This window comes from Globicephala melas, chromosome 3, assembly GCF_963455315.2.
Source record: "Globicephala melas chromosome 3, mGloMel1.2, whole genome shotgun sequence".
Taxonomy (NCBI): domain Eukaryota; kingdom Metazoa; phylum Chordata; class Mammalia; order Artiodactyla; family Delphinidae; genus Globicephala; species Globicephala melas.
In genome coordinates, this window is record NC_083316.1 from 161256749 (window position 1) to 161269981 (window position 13233).

Here is a 13233-nt window from a genome sequence, read left to right on the forward strand (position 1 = left end):
CAAGGTGATAGACATTTTTTCATATATTGTCCTTTTCATATCTGTTAAATATGTTTTGCTTCTTTTTCCATTTTAAAATTGTCTCTGTTCATTTTAACTCTACAAAGTAGCCCTTTTCTATTTTTATATCTGTGTGCATTGCAGATATTTTCCTTTTCATGTAATTTTTTTTTTTTTTTTTTTTGCGGTACGCGGGCCTCTCACTGTTGTGGCCTCTCCCGTTGTGGAGCACAGGCTCCGGACGCACAGGCTCAGCAGCCATGGCTCACAGGCCCAGCCGCTCCATGGCATGTGGGATATTTCCGGACCGGGGCACGAACCCGTGTCCCCTGCATTGGCAGGCGGACTCTAAACCACTGCGCCACCAGGGAAGCCCTATGTATCTTTTAACTACTTTAATTTTAATACATTTGAATTTGTCTTTGTCTTTATAGATCATTCTTTTGCTTATATGAGATACTCTTTCTATTCTTCTATCAATAAAACATTTACCTCTGACTTCTAAAAGTGGCCTAGTTTTATCTTTCACATTTAAGTCTACAATGAGGAGGCCATTGTCTATGGAATGAAGGGAAATATGCTGCATTTTTCCAACTGGATAATAGTTTGTCCCTTATGTAGTCAAGTGTTCATGATATTTGCCACTACTCTCCTATTCTGTCCTTGAACAACTTTCCATATTAAATGCTGGTCTATGGAAGACACTTTTCCTTTCCTTTGTTCTGTTTGTTTTTCTTTCTGCTAATACTTGTATCCTCTGAATTACCATAGAGGTGTGTTAGGTAGACTGCCATGTTTTTCCATAGAAGACTTTGTCCATTTTTGGACATTCCTTCTTTGTATTAGGTTTGGAGGAGTAGCTTTTATCGAGTCCTAAAAACTGTTTTAGGTATTTGCAAAACTTAATAAATGTATCATTTGGGAGAGATGACATCTGGGCGACGCTGAATTCTTTCTAAGAACACATGCCATCATTTACTTACTTCAGTCTACTTTAACATTACCCAATAATTTAAAAAAATTTTTTTACATGAGGATCATTAAATATTTTGTATTAGTCTTGTTTAGTATTGAATTAAATTTGGTGTGGAGGAAACCAGAAGCAAGCTCTCAAATGTTGTCTCTTGGTGTTACCACGTAGGATGGGCTCAGTTCTCCAAGTAACAGATTAGAGACTCAGTGACCATAGTTGTTTAGGGAGGTGGGTGCTGATCAGGTAGGCATCTTCTGCTGAACATGACACAAAATTGCCACTCTCCAAAGGAAAACAGGAGTTTACCATATACACTTCAGGCTCACTGAGGCACTTTTATCTGTAAGGTTGGTCAGCTTACTCCCAAAAATCACAGATCCCAGATACTAGTGAAAGATGAAATTTGTGAGCAAGCATTTCTAAGGCTAAGCATTCTTGGGCCTGCTAATGTTCACTGTCTTTTGCACACTGGGTAGTTGGATTTTGTTATGAGCAAGTGCTGTTGTTCCAGTGAAGAAAGAGTAATTAGGGCTGCCCTAGGCCGCTCCTCTTACTCCCTGGACCCACAACAAGAGAGGTGTTCCTTCGTTAATGTTGCTCTACCAAACAAGCTAATTCTAGCATCAGAATTGATGGATGGGAGCCTTTTTTCTGTTCCCTTCACATGGACATCAACGGGTAATTGGTCTCTTTCAGGGACCAGCATTTAGGAAATTATGCCACTGGGGAATTCCTATACCTAGGATGGGCTGTCATGCTGCTGTGCCCCACCTGGGAGCTCAGAAATGAGAGAAGGTGGGAGGACAGCCTCTAGAGTGGCTGGTCAGGTATCACTTGCTGATATAAGAGAAAAGGGTTTTGTGGTTTTTTTTGAGAAAGCACTGTTGAACTCTTTATGTATTTTTATAATTTGTGCAAATTCACCATGAAACCATTGAAGATTTTAATGAAGCCCTTGCAAACTTTGTCTTAACCTGTTCCCCAAGGTCATCAAGGCCCAGATTATAGTTGTATGATTCTGCCAAAATGAGGTCTTCTGTGATCTTATCATCTCAGTATGGGTGTTCTAAAAATTGTTCAGAAGCCATCCCAAGGCACATGAATGTAGGGATTTTGTGGAGGTGTGAGTTGTCCTGTTTTCCTCCTCATGTCTCGGCTCTGACTCTGAATAACTTCCTAGCCCCATGAAATGAGACAGAGAAAGGAAAGCAAAACTGAGTATGTGATAAATATTATATAAATTTTAATTTATACTCCTCCACAAGAATATTTTCATTCACCCACCTGGATCTGACTACTTCTGTTAGCCTGGAGTACTTCAGGACAATATGACTAGCTGGATCTTGTTACAGGTTGGATTTCCACAGGACTTTTGGCCTCGTGTCTGATGATGAGAATAGAAAGAAAACCTTCCAGTTCTTCACTGTGTTGTTATTTGTTAAAACCTCATGCTGATGTGAACCTGTGCTCGTATAGTGCTGCACGATATGGTGGGTACTAAAGAGGGAATGAGAAAGTTTTTATCAGAATGAACTGGTGTGCTTAAAATGGATTATTTCTTTCATCTGTATAGCAAGTTTCTCTTATTTCTCCAAGGTGCTCTATGTCTTGACAGAGAGGAATAAAGCCTTGAAGTGATCACAGTACAAATGTAGCAGTAAATTCCTTGTGTTCATGATGCTCTTGAATTCATGAGGGAGTGTCACCATAGAGTGAGAGTTCTAATGACAAAGTTATAGAACAAATGTTGGGAGACCGCAGAGTCATATGTGAACTTCCTATGAATTGAGTATAGATTGCTGGTGCTCTTCATTCTGTCCATTCTCTCACATACGTATTTGGGATGTTTTAGGATTCAGTGACCTTTGAGGATGTGAGTGTGAAGTTCACCACAGAGGAGTGGGCTCTGCTGGATCTATCCCAGAAGAAACTCTACAGAGATGTGATGCAGGAAACCTTTAAGAACTTGACCTCAATAGGTAGGGATGATGACATTCTTACTTAATTACTTAGTCAATTAGAGAACCAGTGTTGCTTGCTTATCAACATTTTCAAGAGGTGAAATGTGGAAAGGGACTACATTAGTAAATAAACCAGGCATGGTCATAGTTCATCATGGACCTGTCATGTAACAACTTTTCTCTGATATTTTATAACTTATAATGATTTTTGTTGTTGTTGGTCTGCATTTTAGGAGAAAAATGGGAAGACCCTGATACTGAAGATCAGTATGAAAATCATGGGACAAATCTAAGGTGAGTTATACTCACATGAGAAAGCAATGTCCCGTGACAGAATGTTAGTATGCCATGATATTTTTTGTTTTATTCAAGTACAGTTGATTTACAATGTTGTGTTAGTTTCAGGTGTACAGCAAAGTGATTCAGTTATACATATATATATATCCATTCTCTTTCCAATTCTTTTCCATTATAGGGTATTCCAAGATATTGAATATAGTTCCCTGTGCTATACAGCAAGTCTTTTTGTTTATCTGTTTTATATAGAGTAGTGTGTATCTGTTAATCTCAAATTCCCAATTTATCCCTCCCCCACCCTTTCCCCTTTGGTAACCATAGTTTGTTTTCTATGTCTGTGAGTCTATTTCTGTTTTATAAATAAGTTCATTTGTATCATTTTTTTGGATTCCACGTGCAAGTGATACCACATTTTCTTTATCCATTCATCCGTGATGGACATTTAGGTTACTTCCATGTCTTGGGTGTTGTAAATAGTGCTGCTATGAATACTGGGTGCATGTTTCTTTTCGAATTAGAGTTTTTGTCTTTTCCAGATATATGCCCAGGAGTGGGATTGCTGGATCATATGGTAATTCTATTCTTACTTTTTTATGGAACCTCCATACTGTTCTCCAGAGTGGCTGCACCAATTAACATTCCTACCAGCAGTGTAGGAGGGTTCCCTTTTCTCCACACCCCCTCCAGCATTTGTAGACTTTTTAATATGGCCATTCTGGCCGGTGTGAGGTGATACCTCGTAGTTTTGATTTGCATTTCTCTGATAATTAGTGGTGTGGAGCATCTTCTCATGTGCCTGTTGGCCATCTGTGTGTCTTCTTTGGAGAAATGTCTGTTTCAGTCTTCTGCCCATTTTTTGATTGGGTCCTTTGGTGTTTTGATATTGAGCTGTATGAGCTATTTGTATATTTTGGAAATTAATCCCTTGTCAGTTGCATCGTTTGCAGATACTCTCTCCTATTCAGTAGGTTGTCTTTTCATTTTGTTTATGGTTTCCTTTGCTGTGCAAAAGCTTTTAAATTTCATTAGATTCCATTTGTTTATTTTTGCTTTTGTTTCCATTACTCTAGGAGACAGATCCAAAAAAAATATTGCTGCGATTTATGTCAAAGAGTGTTCTGCCTATGTTTTTCTCTAGGAGTTTTATAGTATCCAGTCTTACATTTAGGTCTTTAATCCATTTTGAGTTTATTTTTGTATATGGTGTTAGAGAATGTTCTAGTTTCATTCTTTTACATGTGGCTGTCCAGTTTTCCCAGCACCACATGTTGAAGACACTGTCTTTTCTCTATTGTATATTCTTGCCTTTTTTGTCATAGATTAATTGACCATAAGTGCATGAGTTTATTTCTGGGCTTTCTATCCTTTTCCATTGATCTATGGTCTGCTTTTGTGCTAGCACCATACTGTTTTGATTACTGTGGCTTTGTAGTATAGTCTGAAGTCAGGGAGCCTGATTCCTCTAGCTTCTTTCTTCTCTCTCAAGATTGTTTATGCCATGACATTGTAAAACAAAGAAATAAAATAAATCATTCCAGCCTTAAAATTAATGAATCTTAGAATTTTTGCATCAAACCTTTTTTCTCAAATGTGTCCTAAATGTTGAGTGTTTGAAAAATAGTACACTTGGAATCAGTATTCAGAATCACCATTTATGAATATTACTGTTTTGATAATTGCTATGATTATCTTGCAGAACTTTAGTAAATTCACTTTCAATCAGAATGTGCAGAAAATGTGCACTTTCCTTTAAAATGGTAAAATTTTCATTGTCATAACTATTACTAAATATAATTAATAAACAATTCATTAATAATATCCTTCTTATTTTTTACAGCAGTCATATGGTAGAGAGACTCTGTAAAAATAATGAAGGTAGTCAGTATGGGGAAACATTTAGCCAAATTTCAAATCATAATCAGAAAAAGAAAACTGGAATAAAACTATGTGAATTCAGTGTATGTGGACGAATCTTCATGCGTCATTCATCCTTTAATAGGCACATGACATCTCGCACTACACCCAAACCACGTGAGTATCAGGAATATGAGGAGAAGCCATATAAATGCAAGGAATGTGGGAAAGCCTTCAAGCATCGTCAGTCCAGACATACCCATGAGAAGATTCACACTGGGGAGAAACCCTATGATTGTAAGAAATGTGGGAAGGCCTTCAAGCTTCGCCAGTCTATTCAAAGGCATGAAAGGATTCACACTGGAGAGAAACCCTATGAGTGTAAAAGATGTGGAAAAGCCTTCAGATATCACCACAACTTTCAAAAACATGAACAAACTCATACTGGAGAGAAACCCTATAGATGTAAGCACTGTGGTAAAGCTCTCAGTTCTCTCAGATACTGTCGAATTCATGAAATAACGCACACTGGAGAGAAACCTTATAAATGTAAGCAATGTGGTAAAGCTTTCAATTGTCCCAGTTACTTTATAAAACATGAGAGAACTCATAGTGGGTTGAAACCATATGAATGCAAGCAGTGTGGTAAAGCCTTCAGTTGTGCCAGTTACATTCGAAGACATGAAAGGACACATACTGGAGAAAAGCCCTATGAATGTAAAAAATGTGGTAAAACCTTTAGTTGTTCAAGTTCCTTTCGAAAACATGAGAGAACTCATACTGGAGAGAAACCCTATGAATGTAAGCAATGTGGTAAAGCCTTCAGTTATTCCAGATCCTTTCGAAGTCATGAAAGGAGACACAGTGGAGAAAAGCCCTATACGTGTAAAAATTGTGGTAAAGCTTTCAGTTGTCCAAATTCCTGTCGAAAACATGAGAGGACTCATTCTGGACAGAAACCCTATGTATGTAAGGAATGTGGGAAAACCTTCAGTTATCTTGCCAAATTTCAAAGACACATGATGAAGCATACTGGAGATGGACCTTATAAATGTAAAGACTGTGGGAAAGTCTTTGATTGTCCCAATTACTTTCGTTGTCATGAAAGGACTCACAGTGGAGAAAAGCCATATAAGTGTATGGAATGTGGTAAGGCCTTCAGTTTTCTATGTTGTCGTCAAATACATGAAAAAAGTCATACTGGGGAGAGGCCCTATGAATGTAAGCAATGTGGTAAAGCCTTCACTTATCTCAGTTCCATTCGAAAACACGAAAGAACTCATACTGGAGAGAAACCCTATGAATGTAAGGAATGTGGAAAGGCCTTTATTTATCCCTCAAATGTTCAAAGACACATGATAATGCATACTGGTGATGGACCTTGCAAATGTAAGGATTGTGGGAAAGCCTTTGATTGTCCCAGTTCTTTACAAGCACATAAAAACACTCACACTGGAGAGAAACCCTATCAATGTAAAACTTGTAGTAAAGCCTTCAGTTGTCCCAGTTCTTTTCAAAGCCATGAAAAAACTCATAATGGAGAATAGCACTATGAATGTAAGGAATGTGTGAAAGCCTTTATTTTTCCCAGTTCATTCCAAATACATAAAAGAGCTCACACTGGAGAGAAACCATATTTTTGCAAACAGTATGGCAAAGCTTTCAGCACTCTCTGTTATATTCAGATACATGAAAGAACTCGTACTAGACAGAAACTGAATGTAAGGAATGTGGGGAAGCCTTCATGTATCACACGTTTCCAAGGACACATGAGAGTGCACACTGGAGAGAAACAGTATATATGTAAGAAATGTGGGAAAGCCTTCAGTCCCATTTCCTTGGAAAGCCACGAAAGAACTTGCACTGGAGAGAATTGTATTGAATGTAAACTATGTAGGAAAACCTTCACTTGCCCCACATCCTTACAAAACTACGTGAAAATGTACATGCGGGGCTTCCCTGGTGGCGCAGTGGTTGAGAGTCCGCCTGCCTATGCAGGGGACACAGGTTCATGCCCCGGTGCGGGAAGATCCCACATGCCGCGGAGCAGCTGGGCCTGTGAGCCATGGCCACTGAGCCTGCGCATCTGGAGCCTGTGCTCCTCAACGGGAGAGGCCACAACAGTGAGAGGCCCGCGTACCACAAAAAAAAAAAAAATGTACACGCGTTAGAAACTTTGTAACTGAAAAATTAGGGAAACTTTTCAATTTTAACAAATATTTTCAAAGTCATATGAAAACTGCACTGAAGAGAAATTATCTCCATGTAAGTACTATGGGTACGCTGTCTGAAAATTCACAACATGAAAGAAATGTTATAAATTTTCTTTGTAATTGACTCATTCTTAAAGTGATTCTCTCTAGTATGGATTTCTAATTAGTTTTCAAAGTACACATTGAAGTGAGATAATTTTGTAGATACTCATTAAGCAAGAGTTCCTTAAAAATTAATAGGTAGTCTTTTCTTTTAGTTATTTAGTAATTTTTTGTGTGTCTATTTTGAAGTCTATTGGAACCATGAATTGAAGTTTATTTCTAGTATGCAAGTAGGTTTAATTTTTACCTAATTTTGTAAGTTATATGTAAGGAAAACAACATTGAAAAATGCCGGTTTGGTTTTTTTTTCCTGCTGGCTTCCTGTGGCAAGTACTGGATATGCCTTATTCATTTTATATATATATATATATATTCCACCTTATTTAGCAGAAAACTAACTTTTTATTGCTTAAAGATCCTTATTCTATTTTCCATGGAATATATAATTGCTATATACTTGTAAGTATGCAAAGTTTATCATAGTGCAGTCTCTTGTGAATTATCTTCATCTTTTGTCCTTTACACTTTGTCATTTCTTTTGGTTGGGATTTGGACTATGGAATTTACGTTAAGAAGAGAGACGGGGCTTCCCTGGTGGCACAGTGGTTGAGAGTCCACCTGCCGATGCAGGGGACACGGGTTCGTGCCCCGGTCTGGGAGGATCTCACATGCCGCGGAGCGGCTGGGCCCGTGAGCCATGGCCACTGAGCCTGCGCGTCCGGAGTCTGCTCCACAACGGGAGAGGCCACAACAATGAGAGGCCCGCATACTGAAAAAAAAAAAAAAAAAAAGAAGAGAGACGTGTGAAAGGACAATAAAATTTAGATTTGGCAATGTCCCTTGATCCTGTTGTATTAATGTGAGTAACATGAACTACATTTTCTAGAATGTGTTGCCTTATGATCCCATGTGAGAAGTCACCAAAGCCTAACTTACATGAAACTTGGAATGCGGAAATGAAGTATGATTTAGTCAGGTTTTGAAGTCACCTGTATGGAAGGAGACAGAAGCACAGGGCCTTTGTAGACACTTGCTTCCAGCCCGTTTTCCACATTATTTTCCCTATCAGTCAAGTATATCCTCAAAACCACCGTAGACTGCTTGACTTCCACTTGATCTGAGCTGTAGGCTTCTACAGTTGTCCCCAAATTCAACATTAAAGATCCAATACAGTTTGGATTTTCCTGCAAGCTCTCATGTGTCCACCTTGTAAGAAATTTAGACTGTCATGGTTAAGAATATTCTCTGAAGCACTGAGTGCCCTGTTCTCTAGATCTTATTTGTATAAGGTCTAATTTGTAAGCACCTTGTTCTGTTTATACTGCTCCTGACTATGTGCTCCCCATTCCACTATGACAGTTACAGTGGTACAGTCCAAAAGAACTACATGAGAGTTTGTTCCTCTACTGCACTGTGCAGTGACTGCTCTGATGCAGTCCTTCTGTGTAGCATCAGCACCTTCCTCATATCCGGCAGGTTCTGTGTGTTTCCTGTTATTCATAGCTGAGTGTAATCCCTAATATGTCTTCAGTCATGTTTTATTGTATTTAATTTAAAGTGTGGGGCTTCCCTGGTGGCACAGTGGTTGGGAGTCTGCCTGCTGATGCGGGGGACGCGGGTTCGTGCCCCGGTCCATGGGGATCCCATGTACCACGGGGTGGCTGGGCCCGTGGGCCATGGCTGCTGGGCCTGCGCATCCGGAGCCTGTGTTCTGCGGCGGAGAGGCCACAACAGTGAGAGGCCTGCATATTGCAAAAAAAAAAAAAAAAAAAAGTCAGGACTTTTTGTCATGTCAGGACTCAGCCCACCCACCAGCAGTGTTGCCAGTCATCTCCACAATTTAAAATCTCATGGGTGCAAATTAGACACTGATGTCAAGGAGAAAGGGTTCAGTTAAGAAGGTGGAACCACCATGGGAGGAATCAATGAGGTCTAGGGGAGTATGATTCCACAACTGGAGAAATTATAAAAATATCTAGCAAAATCGATTTTATTTTTTATTTATTTATTTAATTTATTTACTTTTGGCTGTGTTGGGTCTTGGTTGCTGCACACGGGCTTTCCCTAGTTGCGGCAAGTGGGGCTACTCTTGGTTGAGGTGCACAGGCTTCTCGTTGTGGTGGCTTCTCTTGTGGAGCACGGGCTCTAGGCGCACGGGCTTCAGTAGTTGTGGCACGCAGGTTCAGTAGTTATGGCTCACGGGCTCTAGAGCGCAGGCTCAGTAGTTGTGGTGCACAGGCTTAGTTGCTCCGCAGCATGTGGGATCTTCTCAGACCAGGGCTTGAACCCATGTCCCCTGCATTGGCAGGGGATTCGTAACCACTGCCCCACCAGGGAAGCCCCCAAAATAGACTTTAAAGCAAAAAATATATAATTAGAGATAATGAGGAAAATTATATCATGCCTAAGGAGTCAAAGTTTATAGTTTGCATCTAAAATAGTACATAGAAATGTTTCTATTTGCCATTAATGCCTATGTTAACAAGAGATCGCAAATCAATAACCTAACCTTTTACCTTCTTGACCTGAAACAAATAGACTACAAGATACTACTCTAGCCAAGGTGAGTTTATTCAGGATCAGCAGAGCACTGCAACTCGTGGTCTGCAACATGGTGAGTCACATTGCAGGTTCCTGCACAGCAAGGGAAGGTGAACGCTTGTGTAGAGCAGAAAAGAAAGTTGGAAGGGCTGTAATAAACAGAGCATCAGTGACTTTTCATTGGCTGAGTCCTTGCCAGGAAAGAAGAGGTATCTTTCTTCTTTCCTGTTGGGCTCTACTGTCATTGCAGGATGTGAGAGCTCCCCGTTGTGGTCTGCCCACTCTATTTGAGGTTTCTGTGTATTCATTTTTTCTATTTTCCCCTTTTGATGAAAATCTTTCTCTGAAAGCATCATTGATCAAGAGTCAGGTTTTCTATATAGTTTCAGCAGCTTTTTTCCCTCAATGTCAGGGTTTCCTGGGTTTAGTATCTCATGTCAAAGGGAAAGTGACCAGATACTAAGGTCACATTTGAGTAACAAGAAGGGGTAAGAGAGAGAACCTTCAGGCACTTTTTATCTAGTCCATATGTTATTAAGATAATAAGCATTGGCTATCATCTGAAGAGTTATGTCATCATCAAGGGTTTGGCAACAAACTTCCAGCAGACTTGGTCCTGATATCTTGGGAAAGCTGTCTCATCAAATCTTGTCTGCTTCAATTCTGGGAGATCTTTACTTGCAGGTCACCAGATGATGTGCAGCTCCAGTCAGGGTTTGATGTTTTCTTTAGGTGTGTCATAGATGTGTCACGTGAATCCAAGAGTCCATTCCTTGGAATCTGATGGCACAAGGGTTGGTCAGCAGTACTTGATAGGGGTATTTCCAATGAGCTTGAAGAGAGTTCTTCTGGAGGTGTATTTTTGAATAAATGAAATCTCCAGGTTGCAAGATGTGATACTTAAAGGTCTTTGTTTCCCAAGGGTACACTGTGAAAAGACTCTTCTACCAAAACATGATTACTTTTCATAGAAAAAATTAGGCCTTTGCAATGTTGGAGCATCTCCCCTTTTATGAGTTGTGGGTCAAAAGAAGCAGTAGGTCAAGTGCGTTGGGTGTTCTGTGACTGTCTCAAAGGGTGAGAGTTTATGAGTTCCAAAAGGGGTGGGTCTGAGATTTAGAAGAACTAACGGCAGTGCGTTTGGTCAAGGTATTTGTAGGACCTCAACAAATTCTGCCAATTGAGTCTTAATACCATTAGTGTGTTTGACTAAACCAGACGATTGAAGGTGGTAAGCACAGTGACAGTGTTGCCTGTCAAACAGCAGAGACTTGTCAAAGCACCTAACCAGTAAAGTGGGTTCTTCAATCACTGTGAAATTTGAGGAGTTCCCCTGGTAGGGATAATCTTTTCCAAAAGGATTTTAGCCACAGTAGAGGCAGTAGCATGTCTGTAAGGGAAGGCTTCAGTCCAGTATGAAAACATAACAGACCATGTCTTAAACATATTTATATCCATTAGACAAGAAGTTGCATGAAATCTATTTGCTGGCCTCAAATGGTTCATTAGGCAGTTTTATTTATTTTTATTTTTTAATAAATTTATTTATTTATTTATTTTTGGCTGCATTGGGTCTTCGTTGCTGCACGTGGGCTTTCTCTAGTTGTGGTGAGCCGGGGCTACTATTCATTGCAGTGCACGGGCTTCTCATTGCAGTGGCTTCTCTTGTTGCGGAGCACGGGCTCTAGGCACGTGGGCTTCAGTAGTTGTGGCACTCGGGCTCAGTACTTGTGGCTCGTGGGCTCTAGAGCACAGGCTCAGTAGTTGTGGCAAATGGGCTTAGTTGCTCCGCAGCATGTGGAATCTTCCCGGACCAGGGCTTGAACCCGTGTCCCCTGCATTGGCAGGTGAATTCTTAACCACTGCGCCACCAGGGAAATCCCTATTATGCAATTTTAAATGTTTATTGGCGAAACAGACAGGCTTCACTGGGCTATGCTTTGGACAAGTGGGACAAGTGAGGTAGGCACTTTTTGTGGACTTGTTAATGCTTCCCCACCAATGTTGAGTGATGAAGGATATCATTTGGTCAGTTGACCAATGGTTTAATGCATGGATAGTGGTAAGGAGTGGGAATTTTAGAATCTCTGGTAGGAATGGATTGGTATTTGGTCCAAACAAGAGCTTTCTCTTTTTATCAAACCAAAAGTTGTTGAATTTCCAATCTTGTTTTTCCTTTTCTGAGACCAATTGTTGGGCTTGTCTAGCCAGTTTTTCTAAATTATTTGGGCAAATATCCCTTTGGTCTATGACAGACATTTGGCTGCTCTAGATCCCTTTAAGGGCAGCATTCCTTGCAGAAATATCAGCAAGGTGATTTTCCCTAGCTTCAGAGAGTCAAATTTAAAATGCCTTTGGGGAATTCCCTGGCGTGTTTAGGACTCCACGCTTCCACTGCTGGGGGGCATGGGTTCAATCTCTGTTCAGGGAACTAAGATCCTACAAGCCGTGCATCACAGCCAAGAAAAAAAAAAACCCTCAGAATCTTAATAGCTAATGCGGAAGGGGAATTATTGCATTCAGTAATTCCTGAACATAGAGGCCATTTTTAACTTTATTTCCATCGGAAGTAAGGAAGACACGTTGCTTCCACAGCATTGCAAAATCACGAGCTACTGTGAAAGCGTATCTATTATCAGTACCAACACTGGCAGTTTTGTCCTTGGCTAATGTACAAGCCTGTGTAAGAGCACGTAATTCATTCAGCCTGTTGGGTCAAAGCAGCCATAGGTAAAGATGCTGCCTCAACGACATCAAAAGGAGTTGTAATAGCATACCCAGCACAGTATTTGTCATTGTCACCTTTTAAATAAGAACCATCAGTGAAGGCTTCCCTGGTGGCGCAGTGGTTGAGAGTCCGCCTGCCGATGCAGGGGAAACGGGTTCATGCCCCGGTCCGGGAAGATCCCACATGCCGCGGAGCGGCTGGGCCGGTGAGCCTTGGCCGCTGGGCCTGCACGTCCAGAACCCAATGGAATTTCCTGCACATCATTACAAGTCAGGAGGTGGTCCGTCAGTGTTAAAACAGTTGTGAGTACTTCATCAGTGATGGAAGGGAGAAGAGTAGCAGAGTTAAAAGTTATTACAGTGTAAAAGAGTTATGTGAGGGGCAGTTAACAAGGGACTTCAGAGGAAGTGAGGCGGCTGCCTGAGAAATGTTGAGTGTGATGAAAATTTAGGAGAGCTTCAAATGCATGAGGTACAAAAATGGCTAAAGGGGATCCCACAATGATTTTATGCATGGCCATAACCAAAAGGGCAGTGGCCATAATGGCTCTAAGCTGAGGCAGGG

The 13233-nt window shown here is 40.6% G+C and overlaps 2 protein-coding genes across 3 annotated transcripts in view; both read left to right on the top strand.

Annotated features, from left to right (window-relative positions):
* Positions 1-2829: 2829 nt before the first annotated feature.
* LOC115865312 (zinc finger protein 709-like) lies at positions 2830-8202 on the top strand. The gene is made up of 3 exons (XM_060296963.2): positions 2830-2952; positions 3168-3228; positions 5069-8202. Exons 1-3 carry the CDS (start codon positions 2919-2921, stop codon positions 6630-6632), a joined length of 1659 nt encoding a protein of 552 aa, XP_060152946.2. The 5' UTR covers positions 2830-2918; the 3' UTR covers positions 6633-8202.
* Positions 3177-13233, top strand: part of LOC115865311 (zinc finger protein 709-like) — a 35121-nt gene continuing 25064 nt past the window's right edge. The window contains exon 1 of one of the 2 annotated variants that reach the window (XM_060296962.1): positions 3177-3228. The gene's annotated coding sequence lies outside the window, so the exon portion shown is untranslated. The remainder of the gene's footprint in view (positions 3229-13233) is intronic. The other variant, XM_030879976.2, reaches the window with a different exon arrangement.

Excerpts from the sequence above, each read along its gene's own strand:
- LOC115865312 (XM_060296963.2), top strand. The coding sequence starts at position 2,919 with ATGCAGGAAACCTTTAAGAACTTGACCTCAATAG. Across the intron at positions 2,953-3,167 it reads TAAGAACTTGACCTCAATAG|GAGAAAAATGGGAAGACCCT; the intron begins GTAGGGATGATG and ends TCTGCATTTTAG. Across the intron at positions 3,229-5,068 it reads AATCATGGGACAAATCTAAG|CAGTCATATGGTAGAGAGAC; the intron begins GTGAGTTATACT and ends TATTTTTTACAG.